The sequence below is a fragment of the Canis aureus genome, chromosome 7 (assembly GCF_053574225.1).
Source record: "Canis aureus isolate CA01 chromosome 7, VMU_Caureus_v.1.0, whole genome shotgun sequence".
NCBI lineage: Eukaryota > Metazoa > Chordata > Mammalia > Carnivora > Canidae > Canis > Canis aureus.
The window spans coordinates 52499038-52526310 of record NC_135617.1 but is presented as its reverse complement, the minus strand read 5'-3'; the positions used below and the strand labels follow the sequence as shown (position 1 = coordinate 52526310).

The following is a 27273-nucleotide window of genomic DNA, read 5'->3' as shown; positions in this document are numbered from 1 at the left end:
TGAAATATAAACTCTTCATTACACTAAACCTCAGGGTTCAAGCAGTTTTCCAAAGCCCTACCTTTATTTCTTTCCCCCCTTCTTTACAAACTTGTCCCTGTGCTTTTTAGGATTGATGCAACACTGCTTGGCTTCCTCTCCTCAGAGGTTGTGGCATTTTTAGGGGATCATAGAACAAGAAAGGTTTTCCTCACCATGCATATCTAGGGTCTGAAAGCAGTTAAAACACACTCAGTTAACCATTTAACTAGTGTGTGCTTCTGGAACAGAAAGGCATTTGAGCCGAGGCCACTCTTCAAATAGTAACAGGTACCACATGGACAATGGGCTTAGGCATGACCTACCCTATCCAGCCCGCATGAACTCCTTTCCTACCCAATCTAGGGAATATAGACCCAAGTGCAACCATGCAGTTAGTCCAGAAGGGCTCTTTCAAATGTATCCTAGTGCCACGGATTTAGTTTTATTAAGATAGAGGGAAAGGCAGGATCATATAACTGGTAAGAATGTAAGTTTATCATCAAGAGTCAGCAAGGATTATAGCTACCAGTGTTTCTAGGTACTAAGCATCAATGAGGTGGGGAGAAGTGACAGAGACATCTTCACTCTTTGAAGGTTGAACTTGTCATTTTGAAATGAATAGCTGGCTTGCATCCTAGGTCAGTGGCTAAGATATAGAGGAGTGGACTGATTCTTTTAAAGTTTTTATTAAGTTCAACAATGGTAATTCATTGATTTTTTTTGAAAGTCTTAAATGCCTGCATTATAGTACTATTAGAAAACAGACAAAAATTTTAAAGGTAAAAAAGGGGAGGAGGAGAGGACAAGAACAGGAAACAGAAGTAGTCAAGAGAGGGGAGGGGTTAGCAGAAAAACTGTTTGGGCAGGATGTGGTAGACAGCCACCAATAACTGCTTCAGGTGCCACCAGTGGATTCATGTCCTGGGCCCCCTGAGGTTCATGCCCATTAGGGAAACCCAACAGGGGGATTTGCTCTGACATGCAGCAATAAAGCTAAAGCTGCTGTCTGCATTAGCAGTAAACTACCCATGACGTACACTATGCTTTTGTGTCAGGCTTGCTACTCTATCATATTCCTAAACTAGCTCATTATCAGAAACAGCTGTTATAAAAATCAGATTCCTGGGCTCTATTTCAGACCTAATGAATCCCATGTCTGGGCACTAGGGTTTTGTTTGCTTTTTTTTTTTTTTTTTTTTAGCTCCTCGGTGCTGATAGATAGGGTTTTTTTTTTTTTTCTTTCTTTCTTTCCTGAAAATGTTTCAGGAACAGGATTATGTTTCTTTTATGGCATAATAATTGAAACAAGTTTTATAAAAATCACCAAAGGTGGGATCCCTGGGTGGCGCAGCGGTTTGGCGCCTGCCTTTGGCCCAGGGCGCGATCCTGGAGACCCAGGATCGAATCCCACATCAGGCTCCCGGTGCATGGAGCCTGCTTCTCCCTCTGCCTGTGTCTCTGCCTCTCTCTCTCTCTCTGTGACTATCATAAATAAATAAAAAAATTAAAAAAAAAATCACCAAAGGTGAGAATACCTATGATCCTGACAATTATTTCACCCTACTTTGTTTGCTTCTTTATGACTTAGTTCGCTCTTTGAAGGAGATGCATTTCCCCTTGTGGTTCTGATCTTTACATTGCAGCTGCCAATAGGCATAGAGAGCTGGAGAATTGAGATAAGCATCCTGTAGCTTGACAGTCAACGAATATTGAGCGTCCTGGGGGCGAGTATGCAAGGCGCAGCCTTCCAGAACTGAGAGGCTGCAGAGCGGCAGCGGCTGGCCGTAGAATAGAGTGGTGAAGATGGAAAATGACAATGCGGCGGGGGAACGGCAGGGACGAGACGGGTGCATTAGTTCTTTGAACATCCTTGAGCAAGAGCGACACCCACGAATAATCTGCAGCCCCTGCCCCCAAGAAGCACGGAGTGCCACTTTCAACCAGAGCCAACCATTTACACTCTAGTGAGAATCGGGCCCGGAGAAGAGACAGGGCTGGAGTTCCCGGCGCCGGCGGGGCCGGCGAGGACTGGGTGGACGGAAGGAAGCACCTCCCCCCCACCCCTCCGTCCCCAACTGTAACTCATCTAAGGGCCGGATCCCACCCCCGGACGTCACGGCGACGACGGCGGCCGCTTTGCAGCCACCTCCTCCCACCCCGCCCACCAGCTCCCACGTCTCCCCCGCAACGCTGGCCCGCGGGCGGCGCACGCGCAGACCCGTCGCTCCCGCGCCTCTGGCCCCGCCCCCACGCGCGACGCTCCGGATGTTTGGCGTTGCCATGGAGCTCCGCGTGGCGGGCGGACGCGGCTCGTCGCCGGGGCAACCGAGGAAGCGGACGCGGGACCCAGGCGGCGGCGGCGGCGGCGGCGGTGGCGGCGGAGGCGGCCGCGATGGTGTCCAACCCGGTGCACCGCCTGCCCTTTCTCCCCGGCACGTCCTTTAAGGACTCCACGGTGAGGACTTCTGTGCCCCGCCCCCAGCCGGCCCCGGCGCGGGAGGCCTCGGAGGGCTCGCCCCGCAGTGCACCTGCCTTCTCTACCCAACATCGCGCTCTCCCTGCAGACCCCCACCTCTTCTCTGCCCGCCCCGCAGTTCCGTCGGCCTCCGCTCCAGCCTCATCCTTTGCCCTCCGCTGCAGCCTCTAGTTGTTTCCCTCCATCCGGGCAGTGTTTGGGCCTCCTTGGTTCTCGGCGTCCTGGCCCCGTTCTTCCTCCTGCGGCGCCTTGGCCCCTGCCTCCTCTCCCTCCAGAGCGCTGTTTTCCCACTTTTCCGCGCAAGCTCTGGCTCGGGCCCCTCCGCAGCTCTTCCTCCCACACTGTACCCCTCTCCGCCCCGCTCCCTTCGTGACCGCCCTCAGCCCCCAGCCTAGCCCCTTCTCCCACTCGGCCCGCCTGCATCTTCGTCCTCCTTCCCGCAGCCCCATCCCACCCATCCCCCGGGCCCGTCATTGCCTGCTCGCCTTCTTCCTCTTCCTTATCCCGGACCCGCTAATCTCGCCCCCTCCCAGCTCCGTTTCCTGTCTTACATATATGTATCATTTCCACTCATTCTCTTCTTTCCACCAGGTTCTTTTTTTTTTTTTTAAGCTTTTATTTATTTTGACAGAGAGAGAGAGCACAAGCAGGAGAAGTGGTAGGCAGAGGGCGAGGGCGAGGGAGAAGCAGGCTCCTCACAGGGAGCCCGATGCGGGACTTGATCCCAGGACTCCTGGACCACGCCCTGAGCCAAAGGCAGACGCTCAACCACTGAGCCACCCAGGCGCCCCTCCACCAGGTTCTTTTATGCATTCTCTACCCTCAGCATTTATGCTTCTACCTAGCCCCATCCCTATTCTGTTCAGCACTTCTGACTTGTTTACAACTTAGCCCCACTTTCTCCCCAGCCCTGTTTTATATTCCTTCTCAATTGCTGTTTCTTCAAAAATTAGATCTTCAACACTTGCCTATCTTCTTTTTTAAAAAAAGATTTTATTTATTTATTCATGAGAGACTCATAGAGAGAGAGAGAGGCAGAGACACAGGCAGAGGGAGAAGCAGGCTCCATGCAGGGAGCCCAACGTGGGACTCGATTCCCAGTCTCCGGGATCAGGCCCTGGGCTGAAGGCAGAGCTAAACCGCTGAGCCACCGGGGCTGCCCGCCTAGCTTCTTCTTTAAAAAAAAAAAAAAAAAAAAAAAAGTTTGATTTGAGAGAGAGAGAGAGAGAGGACAACTGAGGAGACAGAGGGAGAAGCCGGACTCCCCTCCCCGCTGGGCAGGGAGCCAGACACAGGGCTTGATCCCAGGACCCTGAAATCATGACCTGAGCTGAAGGCAGATGCATAACTGCCTGAGCCTGAGCCACCCATGCACCCCAACACTTGCCTATTTTCGTCCCAAAACATCCCTCCATGCCCTGTAGGAGATAATTCCATTCCAGTCTTTCAACCACAATTGATTAGCTATTTTTTTCTTCTAGTCCTATTCTTTTCTAACATTGTAATTAAAGATGCCTGATTAGATTGTTTTTGCTCCTTCCCTGCTTTAACTGTTTTTAGTTTCGTTCTGTAGACAAATTGAAGAGGAAAAAATAAAAGCTTGATATTTTTTCCTCCTGACATGGCTTAGCCTTTGGCAAAATTATTAAGTATTTGTTTTAATTTTAACCTGGCTACTGAAATATATGTTTGAAGATCAATGTTGAGATTTAGTAAGCTATCATAAATCAGAGACTAATACTTTATATTTGTATAGTTTAATAATTTAAGCTATAAGCTCCTTTCCATGGGTATAAAGGTAAGATAAAATATGTAATCTAAAAAAAAAAAAGCCAAAAAAAAATATGTAATCTATTTTCTTTGGGAGGATGAATTGAAATTGAAATTGAAATTTTGGTGAGGGAGTTTGGATTCTGAGTCTCTTCTTCATAATTATCCCTGCATTAAGACACGGCATCAGAACTTTTCCTTCGGTGTGACTTTTCCATTCTATGTAAGTTATAAAATGTAGGCACATTCCTGCCCTGTGCAGGAGCAGCCTAAGCATTTGGTGTTGGTGAGTGTGGGTTACCCACAAGGCAAGGTTGAGTCGATTTGGGGAATTACAAGGGTGTAGACTGGAGTTGCCAGGCTCTGAGAATATACGTTGCTCTACTTCATATAAAATGAACTGTGCCTTGGTCTTATATTCTATTTTAAATACACTGGCCAAGTGTCAACCTATTTGCCTTATTTGAAATTTGGAAAACATGGTCACTATCTTTATTCAGCACTGAAGAAATAGGTGTGCCTAACATTCAAAGCATTCAGAGGGTGAACCATAATGACTATGAGGGGCAGGGAGGCTACCCAGCCTCTGGTATTTTGTTAGACTACTGGACAGACTAAGACAGTTTGTAAATATTTTTTTCCCATTCCCTAGGTTGCCTTTTCATTTTGTTGATTACTTCCTTTGCTGTACAGAAGCTTTTTAATTTATTTTTGCTTCTGCTGACTGTGCTTTTGCTATTATATACAAAAGTCATGGTCAAAATGTCAGGGAGCTTTTCCTCTTTTTTTCTTCAAGGAGTGTTACAGTTCCAGGTCTTATGTTCAAGTCTTCAATCATTTTGAGTTAATTTTTGTGAGTTCTATAAAATAGGGATCCCATTTCATTCATTTGTGTGGATACCCAGTTTTTCCAGCACCATTTATGAAGGCACTGTCCTTTCCCCATTGTGTATTCTTGGCACTGTTGTCAAAGACAGTTGACCATATATGCATGACCATCTATTCTGTTCCATGACTTATGTGTCTCTTTTTATGCCAGTACCATGAAGTTTTGATTACTCTAGCTTTGTTACAATAGTTTGAAATTAGAAAGTGTAATGCCTCCAGCTTTGTTCTTCTCTCTCAAGATCGCTTTGGTTATTTGGGGTTTTGTGGTTCCATGTCAGTTTTAGCATTGTTTTTTCTATTTCTGTGAAAAGTGACATTGCAATTTTGATAAGGTTTGCATTGAGTGTGTAGATCACTTTGGATTGTGTGGACATTTACACAGCTATTAATTCTTCTAATCCAGGAACACAAGATCTCTCTCCATTTGTTTGTGCCTTCTTTAATTTCTTTCAGTGTCTTACAGTTTTTGTTGTACATGTCTTTCATGTCCTTAAATTTACTCTTTCTCAAGGTTGCTCTGGTTATTTGGGTCTTTGTGTTTCCATGTGAATTTTAGGGTTGTTTCTCCTTTCTTTTTAATTTTTAAGATTTTATTTATTTATTTTTATATGAGATACAGGCAGAGACACAGGCAGAGGGATAAGCAGGCTCCCCGCAGAAAGCCAGATGGGGGACTCAATCCCCGAACCCTGGGATCACGCCCCGGAGCAAAGGCAGGCGCTCAAGAGCTAAGCCACCCAGGGGTCCCTTAGGGTTGTTTTTTCTATTTCTGTGAAAAATTACATTAGAATTTTGATAAGGATTGCGTTGAGTGTAGATCACTCTGGATAGTGTGGACGTTTAAACAGTATTAATTCTTCCAATCAAAGAACACAAAATATCTCTCCATTTGTTTGTACTTTCTTTAATTTCTTTTGTCAGTGTCTCATAGTTTTCAGTGTATAGGTTTTTCATGTTCTTAGTTAAATTTATTCCTAAGTATTCTATTGTTTGTTAGGCTATTGTAAATGGAATTGTTTACTTCATTTCAATTTCAGATAGTTCATTGTTAGTGTATAGAAACACAGTTATTCTCTGTATATTGATTTTGTATCTGGCAGCTTTACTGAATTCATTAATTAGTTTTTTGGTGGAGTCTTCAGGGATTTTTGAATGTAAGGTCTTGTCATGTCATGTCATGTCATGTTCATTCATGTCATGTCATTTCTTTAATATATTTAGGTCCTTTGATATGGGGTGCATATATATTTATGATCATTGTATCTTTTTTCCCATTTGTTTATTTTAACTCCAGCATAATTAACACACAGTGTTAAATTAGTTTCAGATACTTGACATAGCTTCTTGATTAATTGATCCCCTTACCATTATAAAATGATCATCTGTGTCTCTTGTTACCATTTTTGGCATAAAGTCTGTTTTGTCTGATATAAGTAAAGTTACCCATGCTTTCCTTTGGTTTCCACTTGCATCAATTATCTTTATCCATCCATTCACTTTCAGCTTTTCTGTGAAAAGCCATAGTGAGTCTCTTATAGTATAGGCAGTATATAGGTGGATCTTGTGGAGTTTTTTTAAAAATCATCCAGCTTTTTGACTTTTGATTGGATAATTCAGTTCATTTACGTTTAGAGTAACTAGTGACAGATAAGGACTTACTAATGCCACTTCATTGTTTTCTGGCTGCTTTGTAGTACCATTGTTCCTTTCATTCTGTCTTGCTGTCTTCCTTTGTGAATTGATGATTGGTTGTAGTAGTATCTTTGATTTCTTTCTCTTTATTTTTTGTGAAGTTACTGTAGGTTTTTGTTTTGTGGTTACCATGAGACTCATGTGAAACATATATATGTCTATTTTACACTGATAGCAGTTCAACTTTGATCACGTATAAACATCCTGCCCTTATTTATCCTCCTTGCTTTATGCTTTTTTGATGTCCCCAAATTAACATCTTTTTATATTTTGTATCCACTAACAAATTATTGGAACTAGAGAGGGTTTCAGTACTTTTGTCCTTTAATCTTTATACTAGAATTAAGAAATGAACATATCATCATGTTACAGGATTAGGGTATTCTGAATCCAACTATATGTTCACCTTTACCCATGTGTTGTATATTTTCATATTACTAATTGACACCTTCTTGTTTCAGCTTGAAGAACTTTTTTCAGCATTCCTTGTAAGGCAGGTTTAGTGGTGATAAATCCTCTCATATTTTATTAGGGCAAGTCTTTATCTTACCTTTCTTTCTGAAGCACATTTTATCTGGATAAAGTATCCTGGGTTGGCAGTTTCTTTCTTTTAGCATTTAAATGGATGGTCCCCATTCTCTCCTGGCCTGCAAGATCCCTGCTGAGAAATCTTCTGAAAGTTGATGGAAGTTCCCTTGTATAAGGGAGTTTTTTTCTTTTACTGCTTTTAAAATTCTTTCTTTGTCTTTGATTTTAGACAGCTTTATTATTATGTGTCTTGGAAAATATTATTATTTTTTAAGACTTTATTTGTTTATTCATGCGAAACACACACACAGAGAGGCAGAGACGTAGGCAGAGAAAGAAGCAGGCTCCATTCAGGCAGCCCAATGTGGGACTCCATCCTGGGATTCCAGGATCACGCCCTGGGCTAAAGGCAGGCGCTCAACCACTGAGCCACCCAGGTGTCCTGGAAAATATTATTTTATTTTATTTTAAGATTTTATTTATTTATTCATGAGAGACACCGAGAGAGAGGCAGAGACAGAGGCAGAGACACAGGCAGAGCAGGCTCCATGCAGGGAATCTGATGTGGGACTCAATCCTGGGACTCCAGGATCAGGCCCTGGGCCGAAGGCAGGCACTAAACCGCTGAGCCATCCAGGATCCCCAGGAAAATACTATTTTAGATTGAAATTTTGAGTACCTATAGCTTTATGAACTTGAATGTCCAAATCTCTCCCTGGGTTTGAGAAGTTCTCAGCCATTATTTCTTTAAATAAGCTTTCTACCCCTTTCTCTCTTCTCCTCCTAGAGAAGGGTCCAGTGATATATACATGATTTTTCTTGATGGTGTCATGTAAGTCGATAGGCTTTCTTCATTCCTTTTCATTCCTTTTTCTTTTTGCTCCTCCAGTTGGTTAACTTCAACTTATTTGTCTTCTAGCTTACAGATTCTTTCTTCTCCTTGTTCAAGTCTTCCTTTGAAGCTATAGTTAAATTCTTCACTTCAGTCATTGTATTCTTCAGCTCCAAAATTTCTGTTTGGTTCTTTTTTTTTATGTTTTCTATCTCTTTGTTGAACTTCTCACTTTGTTCCTTTATTGTTTTCCCAATATCATTAAATTGTCTGTGTTCTTTTGTAGGTCTCTGAGCATCTTTAGGACAATTTTGATATTTTTTCATTAGGCAATTCTTTGTTCTCCATTTCTTTGGGGCCAGTGCTATAGGTGGTGGAATCATGTTTTCCTGATTCTTCATGATTCTTGTATCTTGCATAGGTGTCTTCACATGAGGATGCAGCTACCTCTTCCAGACTTTATGGATTGATTTGGTAAGGGATGACTTTCCCGTATGGGTGGAGGAATGCTGAAGCTTGCTGTGATCCTGGACCTAGTAGTGTAGGGCACCCAGTGCAGGGATGTGTGGTGGTACTGGTTTCAGATTTGGGGAGCATCATGTCTCTTTGGCTCCTGCCACTGGGGTCTACAGCATTGATAATGGTGTAGTCTTTGACAGGTGTTATGGGGGTCCATAGTGGCTGCAAGGGTTGTTGGGGTCTTTAGCAGTACCTCTAGGTCCAGCAGTTATGGACCAGGGCAAGCAGTAATGGTAGCTGGAGCAGGTAGGGATACACATGATTGGCTGCAGGGTGCCAGCTGTGGGTGCCTGTGTAGTGGCAGGGGCCATTTACAGGCACACACATAGTAGTGGGAGCCAGAGAAGTAAAGGGCCAGAGCCAACTATGGACTCATTGGCAGCTGTGGGAGGTGCTGGTTGTTGGCATGTCCTCCTGTGGCTGCACACTCTCCCCTCACATGCACACTGCAGTAGAGGCCTGTGATGAGGCCTGTGATGAGGCCCATGTGCAGATGCACAGCTGGAGGGGCTGGTTTGAAGTGTATGAATGGGGGAGGGGTCAGCCAGAGGGTGTCTGTGCTGGCATCTTGCACTTAAGCAGCTGCAGAGGCCAGAGCTGGCTTCCAATGTGGTTCCCAGGCTCTGGCGGGGAAATGGGGAGGGTGGGGAAGGGAAGGGGTTCCAATGCCTGGCATCATGAATGCCTTTGGGATGAAAGCTGGTGGTGGGCAGGGGATACCTAGTGGTGGCAGCTATCCTGGCCCTTTGCTTTGGGTCAGTGGTAAGATCTGCTGGGTTTGTCTGTAGAGCAGGTGTCTGCACACCACAGGCACTCCCACTGAGAGCTGCTGCCAGTAGCCCCTATTTTGCTTCTGTGTGCCTAGCTGGACTTAATATACTTCAGCTTTGCTGGTCTGAAACTGAAGTGGGACCTTAGTGGACTGCTCCAAAAGAGTGGAGAAGCTGGTCGCTCACCCTACTCTTCTTTCCTGGCCAGAGGACCTCTTCCTGGCTGGGAAGTTCCCTCTTGACACTGAACAGTGCTGGCTTGGGGGATGAGATGATGCAGACAAAATGAGGTCTTCCTTCTCTCCTTGTGTAGTTATTCTCAGGATTTTTGTTCCACTGTGTTCCTAAAACGTCCTAACTGGACTCCAGAACTCTTCCAGAGCTGTTTTTCTCCATGGATAACTCTAATTGTTGAACTTTGTGGAGGGGTAAGGAGTCTGGGGTGTCTTATGTTACCATTTTGGTCTCTGTCTTCAAAAATATTTCCTTTCCACTTTTTTCTTTTCTTATTTAATCTTTTGGTTTTTTTCCATTACCAAAAGAAAAATATGTTCATTATAAAAAAAGACAACAACAACATAATTCAGGAAGAATACAGAAAAACATTGTCCAAATCCAGTTTCTTTTTGTTCATGTGTTTGCATGCTTCTAATTATAGTATACTTATAATTTTATATGCTGCTTTTTTGGGCTTATTAAATCATACACATTTTTCCCAGATTAACACATGATCTTTAAAACCAATGTTTTAATGGCTGCATCACAGTCCATTAAGTGAGTTTTCCATCATTAACTCATACGTTTGTCTTTTATATTGTTTCCAACGTTTTACTATTATAATTAACATTATAATGGTCAGCTTTAGGCATATTGTTCTTTCCCATAATTTTGGATTATATTTTTAAAATAAAGGATCAGGAGTGGAATTATGGAGTTTAAGACTTTAAATATAAAATACTCACCGCCTTCCAAAGAGTTGTATAAATGTATCAGTGTTACTATAACAAGAAGAAACCTTTTTTTTAGGTAAAAATTCATCTCACCTAGTCAGGTCTAGGTTCCATTGTTTATGAGCACTAGATAAGATTAAAAACATGGAAAGAATTAAGTGAAAGATTAAAAATATAGATAAGATAATATTTTAGTTTCTTATGAAAAGTGAGCTGGTAATTAAATTGGGCATTCTGGAGCAGGGCTCTAAGTTTTATTTTAAGGTCAGGCTGCTGCTTTTCTCCATGTTCCTGACCAGGTGTTTTAGCTTAAAATATAAGAATCTTCTAATATAAGTAAGCTTTTTGATATAAGATTTGTGATGTTTATAAGCAAAGGTTTAAGTTACAATGTTTTTGAAATTTAGCTCTCTTAACTAACACATATTTATAAAATATTATTAATGAAACATTTCTTTTCTTCTTCAGAAAACAGCATTTCATAGAAGCCAGACGCTGAGCTACAAGAATGGCTATGCAGTTGTTCGACGTCCAACAGTTGGGATAGGCGGGGAGCGGCTTCAGGTCAACCAGCTGTCCCAGGCTGAGCTGGATGAGTTGGCCAACAAGGCACCAATTCTAACTTATGGCCAGCCTAAGCAGGCCCCACCGGCAGAATTTATTCCTGCACATGTAGCTTTTGACAAAAAGGTATCATCTGGGATTTCAGGGTACCCCTTGAATTCAGATTTCTGAGAGCCAACTGTTTGCAGAAAAGTCAACAGCAAACCACAGGTTTTCCAGAGTGCTCTGAGGAGAAAATTGTTCAAATGCCTCAACCTTTAGTCATAGACAGCTGAACTCAGGATTGAAAGAGGCTTTCTTTAGTCAGGAAGCCTATTACAGAAAATAATTCCCTGTAGACTTCACTGAAATATTTTCCAAATACAGTTAAAGAAAAGTTGGATGAATTCTGAATTCTTGAGTTCATATTGCTCCACGTTTACCTGCTCTGTGCTATTTTTTGAAAGTCTTATCTGTACTGATGGCAAATCCTTAGCCTCTATGAAATGCAAAATGTCATCACAACAACAACTTCATCTTTTGTCAGTTTTCTCCAGGCTGTCTCCAGAAGTTTTTATTTTTCAGGGAATGTTTCAGGTTTGGCATAATGTAACCAAAGGATAGTGTAACATTTTTGTTTGTGTCTCATTTACCCTTATGCTTTTGTAATGTGAGCTATTTTATTTCCATCTGTTGACATTTCCATATCATCCTTGATTTTCCTTGTCAGTGAGCGTCCTCTTTTAACTAAGATGAGGTAGTCCTAACCCTGGCCATGCAACAGAATCCCTAGGGATTTTTAAGAAACTGGGATGTCACCCTAACCCTCATCAATCCTGATTTCCAGATAGTTTTTATGTATAACTGAGTCTGAGAATTACTGACCAGTTTTTACAAGATAGCTTTTCTAATTTACTCCTAGCCTATTTTCTGTCTTTTTTTTTTTTTTTTTTTTGGTCTTTCTTTTCATTTTATTCTTTTTGTTAAATGTCTGTACTGTGTTCATCCAACTAGTCAACTTTTATTGAGTACCTAGTGAAACCAGAGGCTGGAAGTAACAAAATAACCTGGTGGTGGAACTATACCATTTACATTCATAATCACTTAGTTTTAATTTTTTTTTTGATGTGTCAGCCAGATTCCATAGCATTCTCCTTTCCCCATCCCAGTGAACTCATCCAATAGGAACACCTTCATATATCCATTCAGAGGCTGAACCTAAACAGTATCAGTTATATGGTTGGGTATTTCTTTACCTTTTTCTTGCTTCTCTATCACTCTACAGATAGTTTTAGCCCTAGCCATGCCCTTAACCCTGAGTTTGGCCTCAGGCAAGTCACTCTACCACCTTGAGTCTCCCTAAGATGAGGGAGGCTCAATCTGATCATTTCTGGCTCTCACATTTTGTGTATTTATATATGTGTAGCTCAAATACAGACCATTTCATGCATGAATTACTGATTGTGCCCCCATTTATAGTGATTATGTCTCCATTTCAATTCTTTGCAGTCGATCTAAAATATTTTTTGAAAATGATCTTTTGGGATGCCTGGTTTAACATCTACCTTTGGCTGAGGGCATGATCCCGGTCTGGAGATGGAGTCCCACATCGGGCTCCCTGCGAGGAGCCGGCTTCTCTCTCTGCCTATGTCTCTGCCTCTCTGTGTCTCTCATGAATAAATAAATAAAATCTTTAAAGAAAAAAATTATCTTTTGTCTTTTGCTTTTACTGTATTATCTTTCTCCTTTAAACATTCTATTCCATTCATGCATTTAATCTTTTATTAAGAATTTTAAGGTTTTATCCATTATATTCATATTTCACCTATGCGATTGCCCGATCTCTTTTGGTTTTTAATTTTGTTTTTCCACAGTAGACACCAAACCTTTTTAGTGACAGCACTCTTGTATAAAATTATTCGTCTTCCCATTCATTAAGCCATATTTGTGTCCTCACTAAAAGGTTGTCTTGGTTTGTTCCTCTAATTCCAATGGAGGTTTAGGTTAACACTCTTGCCTATCTACACTGTTCTAATCTTTTCTCTTCATGAGAGGAAATATTAAAAATAAAGACAGGATAACAGAAAAATTTCAAATTAATCCCAAAGCTTCTCAACACAAGCTTTTAATATTTTTAAATGTGCAATAGAATGTGCCATTTTGACTTCCCACTCTTGTTCCCCAGAGGACCTAGGGTTTGCTCCATCTGTCATATATGTTTCTGAGTACAATTAGGATGTATTTACATGCCACTCAAAGATTTTGTGGTGGATTGATAATTTGAGCCTCATTCATATATATTTTCTAACAAAGAATGTCATTAATACACATTTATAGGGGACTCTCCTAAAGAAATGGACTTGAGCCTTCATTTTCTTTTTTCTTTTTTTAAGATTTTATTTATTTATTCATGAGAGAGACACACAGAGAGAGGCAGAGACACAGGCAGAGGGAGAAGCAGGCTCCATGCAGAGAGCCCGACATGGGACTCGATCCTGGGTCTCCAGGATCATGCCCTGGGCTGAAGGTGGCGCTAGACCGCTGAGCCACGTGGGCTGCCTGAGCCTTCATTTTCATTTTGAAACCAAACATTATAGTCTTACCCAAATTCTAAGATTTTTGACACAGAAGTTAAGCTAGTAGAGTTAAGGGCTTTAAGCCGTCTCATCATGGAACTCATTACTACGTAATCTATATGTAGTTTGAGTATCTAGAGCAGAGGTCAGCAAACTTTTTCTGTAAAGGACCAAATAGTAAATATTTGAGGCTTTGTAGCTATCTTAGCCTACTTGAGCTGCCAAATACCATATACTGGTGCCTTACACAATAGGGATTAATTTTCTCACTGTTCTGGAGGCTGGGTGTCTAAGATCAAGGGTCCTGCCAATTGGGTTTCTGGTGAGGGCTCTCTTCCTGGCTTTAGATAGCTGCATTCTTGCTATATCCTCATGTGGCCTTTCCTTAGTGTGGGTATGCTAAGAGAGACGTCTTCCTCTCCTGACAAAGCCACCAGTTCAGTTGGATCAGGGCCCCACTGTTAGGACCTCATTACTTCCTAAAGACTTCCTAAAGACTGTCTCCACACACAGTCATATTAGGGGTTAGGGCTTTTATATACAAATTTTTTTGAGGGGGAGACAGAATTCAGTCTTAAGTAGCCTATGTGGTCTCTTCCACAACTACTCAATCCTGCCCTTGTAATGGGAAAGCAGCCATTGGCAAGTATCTGCTAATTATTTACATAATTATTTGTGGATATTGAAATTCAAATTTTATGTCACTTCCATGTGTTGTGAAATTTTATTCTTCTGTTTTTTTAACCATTTAAATATATAGATAAAACATTCTTAGTTTGGAGGTCATATAAAATCAGGTGGCAGGGATAGATGGGTCCCACGGACCATAGTTTAGCAACCTTCGATTTAGGAAGTAGGAGTGATGAGTACTTAGTTCTTCTGGAGTGGTTCTCTTTATAGGAGGGTACTGGATGTTTTTTTGGATGAGAGACTAATAATGCCATTTCTCCCTGCCTCATATGGTCTAGGTGCTGAAATTTGATGCCTATTTCCAAGAAGATGTTCCTATGTCAACTGAGGAACATTATAGGATTCGTCAAGTGAACATTTATTACTACCTGGAAGATGACAGCATGTCTGTCATGGAGCCTGTTGTGGAAAACTCTGGGATCCCTCAAGGCAAGTTAATCAAACGCCAGCGGCTAACCAAGAATGATCAGGGAGACCATTACCATTGGAAAGACCTAAATCGAGGAATAAACCTTACAATTTATGGCAGAACTTTCCGCGTTGTTGACTGCGACCGATTCACACAGGTATAGTATATACTTCTGGAAGTATATGCTGGAAGTACTGGAAATTGTGGTGTCTGAGGCATCATTCTAATTTATGGAAGGGTACATTTCATTTACAAGGGTAAGAGGAGGGGTATTTGGGTGGCTCAGTCAGTGAAGCATCTGCCTTTGACTTAGGTCATGATCTGTGGGTCCTGGGATTCAACCCTGTGTCAGACTCCCTGCCTGTCCCTCTCCTTCTTCCCTTCCTCCCCCACCGCCAACTTGTGCTCTCTTTCAAATAAATAAATAAAATCTAAAATAAAAATAATAAAAATAATAAATAAATAAAATCTTTAAACATAAAAATATAAGGGTAAGAGGAGGACACTGGTAATCTGTCCTGTATGGGTTATTATGTAGATTAATTCGGTGTTTGTGTGGGCGTTATGTGTTTCAACACTGTGTGGTGACATCACTTTTTTCACAGTGACATCAATACATATCCATTCAAATAAAATTAAACTCACATCGTGGCTGAATCATTTGATAAGAAACCAGTTCCCATGCCCATGCAAGCAGAGGATAGTGGAGGTAGCACCCTTGATGGGATAGAAATACGAAAGAGGCATTGGACGATTTATCTGAAGTTCGGACTATAAAAGTAGTCTTACTTTTATTAGCAGTTACGAGCCTAACATTTTTTGTGCAGTTCATATTTTTCCTTTAAATCATACTTGCTATATTCTGGAGAAACTTGCTATCTAAAGAATTCCTGAAATAAAACCATTTTTAAAGGAGAACGCTTATTTATATTGAGAAGAATCTTCCATTTCATCTATTTCACAAGTATGGATTTTTGACAACTTTTTTTGTAAGATTTTATTCATTTATTCATGAGAGACACACAGAGACAGAGACATAGGCAGAGTGAGAAGCAGGCTCCCAGCAGGGAGCCTTATGCCGGACTCGATCCCAGCATCCTAGGATCATGACCTGAGCCAAAGGCTCAACCACTGAACTACCCAAGCATCCCTTTGACAACTTTTCTTAAAGTTATGTGTACATATATATAAACACAGAGAGTCCTTTCTTTAACACGAAATGTAGGTATTAGAAAGTCAATTCTAAATTTGTCTTGCTAAAAATTTTTAGAAGCCAAGATATAGTTGCTGAATTATTCATGCCTTTAATCCCATGTTACCAAATGCCACATGTGATTAATCTGTACCATGCACCGATTCCTTGAATTCACGCCAATTATGTTTTGCATTTAGTAACTTATTTAGCAAATACTTACTGAGTGCCTGCTCTGTGCCAAGCATGGTTCTAGGTGCCAGGTACCTAGACTTGCCCTTATGAAGGCTATTACATTTTGGCTGGAGGAGACAAAAACCAGCCAACAAATATATATAACATGTTAAATGCTGATTAGAGCTGCAGAAGAAGAAACTAGAGCTGAAGAAAGTGGAGGAGAGTGTGAGGGTACTGCTGTGTATAGAGGCCAGTCAGGAAAGGCCTCACTGGTAAGAGACAGATAGACAGGCACCTCAAGGAAGTGAAGAAAGGAGTGCTGGCATCCATGCCATTCCAGAGCAACAGAGAAAAACAGTGTAGAAGGTAGGGTGCTAGACCATCTTTGGAAAAACATGTTTTGATTTCTCATTTTTTTAGGTTTTTGAGGTCCTTTTATCATAGGCAGTTTCAGAATTGTACCTAAAATGAGGAATTATAAAATGTTATGTAAATTTCAGGTATCATGATTATTTTTACAATCATCTCTTTATGAACAATTTGAATGTTGGCAGTTCATTACTGAGCGGTGGTCTAGGTCGGTGAGTCAATTCTCATTTTTCCTTATAGTTCTGTTCTAGGAAGTCACCACAAACTGTAATTGGCAAACATGGATCCATTGCTTCTAAGAGAAGTAACTGAGTTAGGTTTCTATAACCTTGTTTTTTTGGAATTTTTAAAAAGATTTTATTTATTTATTCATGAGAGACAGAGAAAGGCAGAGACATAGGCAGAGAGGCTCCCTGTGGGGAGCCTGATGTACAACTCAATCCCAGAACCCTGGAATCACGACCTGAGCCAAAGGCAGACTCCGAGCCACCCAGGTGCCCCAAGAATTGTTTTGTATGCTTTCTTGCACATCTTAACTTGACTACATTGAAATACCCAGAGGAAAGTTTTCAGTAATCGATTTGTTAGAAATTGGCTCCTATAACAGTTTAAAATTTATACACATCCAATTGGTGGCTTTCATTAGGGATGGATCTATGAGTGGATAAAAAAGATGGTTGTCTTTATGGTGTAGGTTTGAATGAGGAGCCACCTCTAATCAAATATATCACCAACACCTCCCTTCTCACCTCCTCTTCACTGCTCCAAATAAATGTTAGTCCTATAGACAGAATAAACATATTATAAAAATAAACTCCAGAAATCAGAGACCTAGAGTTTATTATCTTTATTAGAGTATTACCAATAGTATAGCAGATATGAATTCTACTCCACATAAGCAAGTGTACAGGAAATATTGTTTTGTGTTTTAAAAATAACTTAAAACCTACTTGAGTCCCCCTCCCCCATTCGACTGGGCTGCTGTTTCTATTCACCCTCAGCTTTGCCAAAAATTCCAAGCCCTATGCCAGACAAGAAGGCGCACCCAGGCCTAATGTGGTTGTGTAGGCAGGGTACATAGGCTGTTAATGACCAAGAGCACCTCCCTGATGCTCTGTGCTCTGGTGCTAGGTCATATACTGAGACCCCGAATGCCTGAGACTGACATGCCTGATTGTTTGCACATGTGCTCTGAGCATCCCTAAGAGCACATGTAGGATCTTGCTGTTCTGAGACCCATCAACTTGTGTCTGCTTTCCAGACTGGGAGAATTTCTTCTTTTCTTTCTCCTTGCCTTCAAAGACATTTCCTTCTTTCCCCTCCTTCTGGGATACTTTAGAATAATCTCTTCAGAGAGGTTAGGCTTTTTCTAAAAGACAGGAAGAATAGTCAGCTTCAGGAAGCTTCTGCATTCCTGCCCAAATCCCTAAGGTAAGGTTAACGAAGGGCCTGGTTATCTGTTGAAAGCAACAGAAAGGAGTAAAACCCTCATTAAATACCTCAATCAATAATCCTGCTACACTAATACATCATCTCAAGGGAGAGGAGTATATTATTAGTCATTATCTTCAGCTCAGTAGTTTTAATAGATATTGAGGTCACAATATTTTAATATTGAAAGGATATTGGAGACTGCTTAGTGAAACTTTAAATACTAAGATACAAGCCAGTTAGCAGCAGAGCTAATATTAGAACCCAAATATTTTGGCCCTGAGTCCTATATATTTTCTATTGAATTATCCAAAAGCAAATCACACAATTCCCCAGAGAAACCTAGATTTCAGATTAATTTCTAGCTCCAGGATGTAAACAGATCCCATGACATTGTTCTTTTCTGATTACCAAAAAAAGTACAGCTTAAAAGAAGAAGAAATGCCAAGTTGTATTAAAAGATATAGTTACTGAAAATATATCTACTTATAATTAGCAAATTAAACAAGATCATATCAAATTCAGATGTTTTCCTTAACTTTATCTGGTGAGACTTGAGTACTTCGTTTGTGTCTCCTATTTTGCTAAAATATTTCCTGGTCTAAAATAACCAGTGATTATTTTCCCTTTCGGAGGGGGTGGAGATGGGGGCTTCATCACATACTTATTTTTGCGGAGTTGGAAAGTTGGGAATTTGATTTCAGCTTAACTTTGCCATTGTGTAGCTTGCCCCCTGATATGAATTACATATTGTTTGAAACTGTGGTTGGATTTCAGATGTGTGTATGTAGGCAGTCCTAGGACTTAACTCTGTTCTTGGGCATTTAATTAAATTTCATTGGTCTAAATTCATATTTGGAGCCAGTTACCTTACTATTATGTCTTCCCGTTAGCTTAGCATATTGCCTAGCCATTTTATAATACAGCATACTTACGGTAATTACCAGTTGTTATCTGCATTATGGTTTGGGTCAGTTGGAGGTTTGGTGCTGCTAAGATGTACCTCAAACTGAAAATTAATTATTAATTTGGACAATGGCATAGAAATTATTTTTACAGTTATCTTTACACCACCAGTTAATACTTCAGAAGCTTCAAGAAAGATGATCATTATTACTTTTGCATGAGTTAGGTATTTTTGGAAAGTCAAGGAATTGAATTAAATCCACCAGAGAAGATGGCTCTTGATCCTTACACTGAACTCCGGAAACAGCCTCTTCGTAAATATGTCACCCCATCAGACTTTGACCAATTGAAGCAGTTTCTTACCTTTGACAAACAAGTAAGTGATATAAGCATCTCACTGGGTTTGCTCGTTTCCAGATGTGGTGCATGTTTATTAGCAAGCTGTTCTGGTAGATGTGTGTTTTAAAATATTACATCTGTAATTTAACCATCTGGAGACAGTGCTATCTTTCTGGTTTCATCTAGAGTTACAGGTACAGGAATGCTCAAGTTTTGTATTAGAGACCCAAAGGAAGTTGTGGAGTTAAGTCTTAGGAGGTCCACCAAACTTTTCAATATCAAAGCAATTCCAAGAGTTGTGTCTGCTTCCACCTTACATTTCCAACCAACTATTTCTTTTCCCAAATAGAAGTTAACTTCATAGCCTCTTTTGGGAAACCCTAAGTGAATTATTAGGAAATTTCAAAGCTATTGCATATAGGTAGGTTTCTAATATTAAAATGGTAATTTCACAGAAATCCTATTGCAGATGCTTCCTTGTTAAATTTTATATGAATGTCTGAGTACAGAATATTCTGGGTATTTTTCAGCTCTGTTCCAACTATCCCATCCTTCCCATTGTGAGGTGGTGTGTGGGGGCAGATTTGGTCTTCTCCTTTCTTTACAAAAGGGAAAGAGAAGATGGAGAGATCAACTTCAGTGTTTCTTTGCTGCCAGTTTTCTCTCAGAAATGTAATTCCTTTTAGTTAAGAAAAATTTGCCTACCACTAGCATCATCTTTCAAGGATATTCTTTATATCAATCATATAATCTGTTATTATTTTATCTTTAAAATTGTGTTGTTGATGCTGTTACTAGAAGGTGTATGTTGATGGATAAAAAAAGACTGATTAATAAATGAAAATTCTTTCCATATTAATTATATATAAACTCTTTGCATATACCTTTATTAATATGTGAGCCCCTGTATAAAACACATCACTCTTTTTGCTTTTTTTTTGTTGTTTATTTACAACAATATTGTTGTTATTTACATACAATATTATATTAGCTTCAGGTATACAATAGTGATTCCACAGTACATTGCAAAATTTTTACCACCATAAGTTAGTAACCATCTGTCAGATTACAAAGTTAATTTAATATTATTAACTATATTCCCCATGATGTATATTACATTCCTACAACTTACTTATTTTATAACTGGAAGTTTATACTTCTTAATCCCCTTCATCTATTTCACCAATTTCCCCACCACCCGCACTCCAAGCTCCCTATCCTCTGGCAACCACCAGTCTGTTCTCCACATCTATGAGCTGGGTTTGATTTTGTTTGTTTTACTTTTTAGATTCCACATATAAGTGACATCATACAATATTTGTCTTTGTCTGACTTCTTTCACTTAGCATAATACCCTCAAAGTCCATCCGTGTTGTTGCAAAGGGCAAGATTTCATTCTTTTGTATGGCTGAGTAATATCCATTGTATGTATAAACCACATCTTCTTCCTTCATTCATCTGTTGCTGGACAGGTTATTTCCAAATCTTGGCTATTGTAAATAATACTACCATGGACATAGGGTGTATTTCATTTTCTTTGGAGGCTACCCAGTAGTGGAATTGCTAGGTCATATGGTATTTCTATTTTTAATTTTCTGAGGCACCTCATACTGTTTTCCATAGTGGTCGCACCAATTTACATTCCCACCAGCAGTCTGTGAGGGCTCCTTTTTCTCCAACCAACACTTGTTATTTCTTGTCTTTTTGATAACAGCCATTCTGACAAGTGTAAGGTGATATCTCCTTGGTGTTTTGATTTGCATTTCTCTGATGATTAATGATGTTGAGCATTTTTTCATGTACTTGTTGGCTATTTGTATATCTTCTTTGGAAGAATGTCTATTCAGACCTGCTAGTTTTAATTTTTTTTAATATTTTTATTTATTTATTCATGAGAGAGAGAGAGAGAGAGAGAGAGAGAGAGAGGCAGAGACACAGGCAGAGGGAGAAGCAGGCTCCATGCAGGGAACCCAACACGGGACTCAGTCCCGGGTCTCCAGGATCAGGCCCTGGGCCGAAGGCAGGCGCTAAACCGCTGAGCCACCCAGGCTACCCTAGTTTTTGTTTTAATCAGAATGTGTGGTTCTTTTGTTTTTGATTTGTAGGAGTTCTTTATATATTTTAGGTGCTAACCCTTTCCTTATCAGAGAGGATTTGCAAATATTTTCTTCCATTCAGTAGGCTGCATTTTGTTGATAGTTTTCTTTTCATTTTGTTGATAGTTTTCTTCATAGTATAGAAGCTTCTTAGTTTGATATAGTCTCGTATGTTTATTTTTGCTTTTGTTTCCTTTGCCTTTGGAGTCACATCCAAAGAAACATGGCTCAGATCAGTATCAGCAAGCTTACTGCTTATGTTTTCTCCTAGGAGTTTTATGGTTTCAGGTCTCAAAGTTAGGTCTGGAATCCATTTGGAGTTTATTTTTGTGTATGGTGTGAGAAACTGGTCTAGTTCCATTCTTTTGCATGTAGCTGGCCAGTTTTCCCAGCCCCATTTATTGAAGAGACTGTCTTTCCCCATTGTATATTCTAGCCTCATTTGTCATAAATTAATTGACCAGAGAGTATGAGTTTCTTTCTGGACTCTTTATTCTGTTCTGTTGGTCTATATGTCTGTTTTTATGCCAGTACCATACTGTTTTGATTACTATAGTGTTATAGAATAGTTTGAAATCAGGAAGCAGGATACCTCTACCTTTCTTCTTTCTCAAGAGTTTTTTTGGCTATTCAGGGTCTTTTGTGGTTCTATACAAATTTTAGAAGTATTTATTCTAGTTCTCTAAAAAAGTGCCATTGGAATTTTGATAGGGATTGCATTAAATCTGCAGATTGCTTTGAGTAGTATGGACATTTTAAGAATATTAATTCTTTTACTGTGAGCATGAAATATCTCTCCATTTATTTGTGTCTTCTTCAGTTTCTTTCATCAGTGTCTTATAGTTTCCATTGCTCTTTTAATTCAGCTTCTCTTTCACTGACTAATATTTTTGGATCAAAGTGAATTCTGCTTTCTCAGTACAAACTTATAAGCCTGTTATTTAATACTTTCCAGCTGTTGACATCTGGTATATAATTTCAGATGTTTTTGTATCTTTGGTGAATTTTTTTTTAACCACGTGAGATTACTTCATAGTCTTTGTAGTTAATCTTTTCATCATTGTTTGATATATGAATGCCAAAATGACTAAGTTAATCTCTCCACTTGTAGAATTCTTACTTAAGTCACTACTTTGGATTCTTCAAAGGTCCTTCGATTCTATGCAATCTGGGATGATACAGACAGCATGTTTGGTGAATGTCGAACTTACATCATTCATTACTATCTTATGGATGATACAGTTGAAATTCGAGAAGTCCATGAACGGAATAATGGGCGAGATCCCTTCCCACTCCTGATGAACCGCCAGCGCATGCCAAAGGTTTTGGTGAAGAATGCAAGTATGTTTGATTCAGTTTATCCTCCATAATTGGGACATCTTTTGGATCTCATAGGAGTTACTTAATCAGTATGGTCATTCCCTTTACACTTGGGAGGCTCTTGCTGTGTTCTCATAGGTACTCAAAAAATAACTTTCCCGTAACTCCCCTCATTGCTTACCCCACAGTTACCCCACAGTCCAGGCTTGCCTCCAAAATGGTCTGGTGGAGATGACTGATACCCAAATCAAGGAAACAACCAAACAACAGTGGGAGGCTCATTTCAAGTGCCAAAGAGCAAGGCTTCTGAAGTAAAGCAACTTAATATCAGATTTTTAATGCATTTTTTAAACAAGTTTGTTTTCGTATAGCTTACCATTTCCTTATGTTCTTTCCTGATTTTCCTTCTCACCTCAATACTTCCTAAATAGGAAGTTTGTATGTGGGATAACTTAAGATTGGAAAAAAGCATGTCTATGACTCATAGAGGCGGGGCCCCGTTGTGTTAGTTCCTGCTCTCTTTGCTGGTGTAAAATAACCTAGTGACTGGAGAGGAAGAATGCAACTAAGTGCAGCTGACACCCACCACACTCTGGAATTAAGTACACTTAACTTTGGTTGTTGACTTAGTAGTTTAAGAATTTTCTCTTGTAAAAATGTCATCTTGGTCACATGTAATGACATCTCTCACATTTGGATAGCTGACAGAACTCTGTAAATACTTTTGTTAGTTTTTCTCTTTACCCGTTTTTTTTTTTTTGGAACTAGGAGATAAGAAATTTCAGGTATTGTGCAAGAGAGGTTATAAACAAGTTGAGGTTAGAAATTATACACAAATTGGCAGTCTGAAGGCTAAATTTAATCTACCTACACATATTACTTTGCCTATATAGTATTTTTTTTTTTAATGCAGTGTTACTTGGGGGCAAGGAGGTAGAGATTTCCATCATTGGGAGAGTGGATAAACAAAATAGTGAAGATATATCTTGATAAATAGTAGTTAGAAGCAATAACTAAATGTAAAGAAAGCAAATTGATTCACTTTAAAGCATAGTGCTGTGTAGAAAAAAAGATGAGATATGATGCAGTAACATTTCTGTAAAGTGAAATACAAATAAAACTATATAGTACATACATAAAAAGGTGCACTTTAGAATAGTTGTCTGTGAGGTAGAGGAGAACGAGATTTGGGAAAAGGATTTAAAAATGGTAAAAATAGTCTTGATTTTAAAACTAAGAGAACAGTAAAAATCTCTTTTAGAGAAAGGAGAATAATTGCTCTCATAGCTTGCATTCTCAGATAGCAGCAACTGGATTCGAGCCCCAGTTCAACATAGTCTGGCTGCTGTCAACCATATTCTTATTCTTGGCCTCCTGTAGAACCCTCTTAGAGTTCTAGGATACTGGGACTACTGTACTAATTTTAGCCTCCCAGAATGCTTACAATGAGCCTGAAATTCCTGCCATCTAGAGCTAACAAATATTAGATTCACAGTAGATTAAGAGAAAGAATGGGAATTTATTCAGGCATGAAAAAAGTATCACTGAAACTGAACCCCTTAAAAACTTGAGTTCTATGTTTGTCTCTGCCTTATCAATGTGGCCTATGTTTAAAATTTTAAATGTGTAATCATCCTCTTTTATAACGTCCTCATTTTTTTTAAGTGGTCTCTACACCCAACATAGGGCTCAAACTCATGACCCAAAGATCAAGAGTTGCACACTCTACCAACTGAGTCAGCCAGGCACCCCTATAACTTCTCAAATTTTAACAAAAATTTTACCAAAGTTATATGGAGAGGCAGTCTGGTGGCATATGTAAGGTCCTTTTAAGAGACAGGAAACATATCTTTTTATAAAAGTTATTGTTAGTCACGCAGCAGCAGGACAGAAAAGGCTAAGCTTCTATCAGCTGAATAATTCCTAACTAGAGCTGTGATGTTGAAGAGGTAGCATCTAATTGACTCTCACAGGCATGGATTATTTTAATTACATTCAATTAAACAAGAGTTAAATATCTACCAAGGGAACTATTTTATGTGGTAAGGCGCTGCGGAGGATAAAATCAAAATGTAACTTCCAGACCTAGAATCCCTGCCCTTCAGTCACTTCTAGTGCCTAGGGAGCCAAGTCATATAAATATACAAGCTGTGTAACAATAACACAAGTGTACCAGATCATCTGACTATATAATTAGTTATGTCATGTAGACAGAGCTCAGAAGAAGAGATGTGACCTAGAAAGACTGAGGAAGGCTTCGTGGGAGAACTGAGATTGGACCCAGATTTAGCATGGTAGGGAGCAAAGGGAAACTAAGTACACTTTAGGGAAGAACAAGAGCAGAAGTTGGGCTTTAGGAACAAGTATTTACGTTTGGGGGCATCCAAGAGACAGTGGCTAGGCAAAGTTTGTGTTGGACAGTAATAGGCAGTTAGGGGAGTATCTTTCAGAAGTTCTCTCTGCCAGTGCCTTCATTTAAGTAGTTAAGATGAATGAAAATTTGGGCAGCCCTGGTGGTGCAGCGGTTTAGTGCTGCCTGCAGCCTGCGGTGTGATCCTGGAGACCTGGGATTAGGTCCCATGTCGGGCTCCCTGCATGGAGCCTGCTTCTCCCTCTGCCTGTGTCTCTGCCTCTCTCTCTGTGTGTCTCTCATGAATAAATAAATAAAATCTTTAAAAAAAAAAAGATGAATTAAAATTTTATTTTTATAATGGATTGGAGTTAAAGGTTCAGGAATCATAAAAGTTCTTCCTTTGTTGAGCATAATTTCAGTTTACCAGTATGCAGTGAGTAATATCAAAAGGAGGTCATCAAAAGCCTTCTACTCAGCTGTTGAACCTAAGGTTCTAGGTTCTGAAAGTCTGTTAATTATCCTTTAGACTGGATTGCATCCTTTGATGTTGCCTTTCTCTTGGTAAATACAAATGTTAAACAATAACAAAATTGTATACTCTAAATATGTACAACTTACTGTAGTAGATTATACCTCCATACTGTTGTAACAATATAAATCCACACTTAGATATGTTATACTCAAACTTAAGAACACCAAATTCAAAAAGATCATAAAGGCAGCCCCAAACAACAAGGTTATCCATACAGGAAGGCAGCTACAATGACAGCTGACCTCGCAGTAGTGACACTAGTTACCAGAAGACAGCATAATAATATCTTCAAAGTGCTGAGAAGATGGAATTTCATACCTAGAGAAATTATCTTTGAAGAAGAAAGTGAAATATATTTCCAAGCAAACAAAGTAGATTTTACTAACAAAAGACACTTACTAGTAAAATTTTAGAGTGTACTTCTAATAGAAGGAAAATTATACCAGAAGCAAGGTCTGAGATATAAGAAGTGATTTTAAAAAAAGAAGAAAATGGCAAAGTATGGGTAAATCTAAATAAACACTGACTATACAAACTAAAGGAACAGTGTTGAATTTCTGGGAGTTAAAAAATATCAAGGTAGAATTGAGATATATTACAATAATGACCTAGAAGGAAGTAATAGGATTAAAAAAACAACAAAGTTTGAAAAATGTTACTTTTAAGAACAAACTTAAGATACAGAAACATAGAAAAGTTTAAAAAGATGTACCAGCGAATAGCCAAAGAAACTTATAAGGCTATATTACTAAAATGCCAATAGATATTAAGGCAGAAAGCCTTGCTAGAGGTAAAGAATATCATTACATATTGTAAGAATTGTATTTGCCAGGAAAATATACTAATTCTAAACTTGAATGCAGGTAGTAACATGGCTTCCAAACATATAAGACAAAAATGTATAGCATTATTATGCAGAGAGAATGGAAAAATTCATTAAAGTAGAAGGAATCATTACAACATTTCTCTTTATAATTGTTAGATCAAAAAGATAAGTCAATAGGTACATATGTATAGGATTTAAATAGAATTATCAAAAAAATAGAATTATCAGTGTTGATATAATGAATATGTATATCTATCAACACCTGGAGAATCCCCATTTTTTTCAAGCACAAATAGAACACTTATAAAAATGGGTCAGTCTTAACAAATTTTTAAAGACTGGCATCTTATGCCATATTTTCTAATTTTAACACAAGTTAGAATTCAATTTTAGAGTTATAAAAAATTCATGTATTTGGAAATTAATTTCACTTAGATGAAATGAACAAATTTTAATTGAAATTAAATTAAAGTTCTAGTATAGTTAACATATAGTGTTATATTAATTTCAGGTGTACAATATAGTGATTCAGCACTTCCATGTGTTACTCAGTGCTCATCAAGATAAGTGCACTCTTAATCCCCACCACCTATTTCACCCATCCCCCCACCCACCTCCCCGCTAACCATCAGTTTGTTCTCTATAGTTAAGGGTCTGTTTTTTGGTTTGTCTCTTTTTTTTCTTTGTGAAATGAGCAAATTTTTAGAAAAATTTACCTTGTCCAATAAGAAATAGAAACCAAATGTCTTTAACCATTAAGAAAATAGGATCATTCTGTTTTCTCCATCAAGGCAGAAATTTCACCTACATTATTTATTGTTATAATCTCAGTATTTAGCAGGGAACCTGGTACATGATATATGTGATTATAGCTAATATGTTGGGTGAATTAGTAAATGGATAGAAGGTTGAACTGAATGACCTGAATCCCTCCTTAGATCTAGTACTCTACAGAAAGGCATTTCTTCTTTCCTCCTGTGGTAATTTCCCCTAAGCATGAGTTCTCCTAAGATTAGGGACCTTGTATTGATAGTTCAAGCTGAATATGGGAGAGAGACTTCACAAAAA

The 27273-nt window shown here is 39.3% G+C and overlaps 1 protein-coding gene across 2 annotated transcripts in view; it reads left to right on the top strand.

Annotated features, from left to right (window-relative positions):
• The first annotated feature begins 2317 nt into the window (after nt 1–2317).
• The window catches only part of EFHC1 (EF-hand domain containing 1), a 63307-nt gene continuing 38351 nt past the window's right edge, over nt 2318–27273 (top strand). Inside the window, exons 1-5 of one of the 2 annotated variants that reach the window (XM_077903676.1) lie at nt 2318–2476; nt 10915–11136; nt 14534–14821; nt 18966–19115; nt 22323–22515. In XM_077903676.1, the coding sequence (XP_077759802.1) occupies nt 2414–2476; nt 10915–11136; nt 14534–14821; nt 18966–19115; nt 22323–22515 (916 nt within the window). In that variant the 5' untranslated portion in view covers nt 2318–2413. The remainder of the gene's footprint in view (nt 2477–10914; nt 11137–14533; nt 14822–18965; nt 19116–22322; nt 22516–27273) is intronic. The other variant, XM_077903677.1, reaches the window with a different exon arrangement.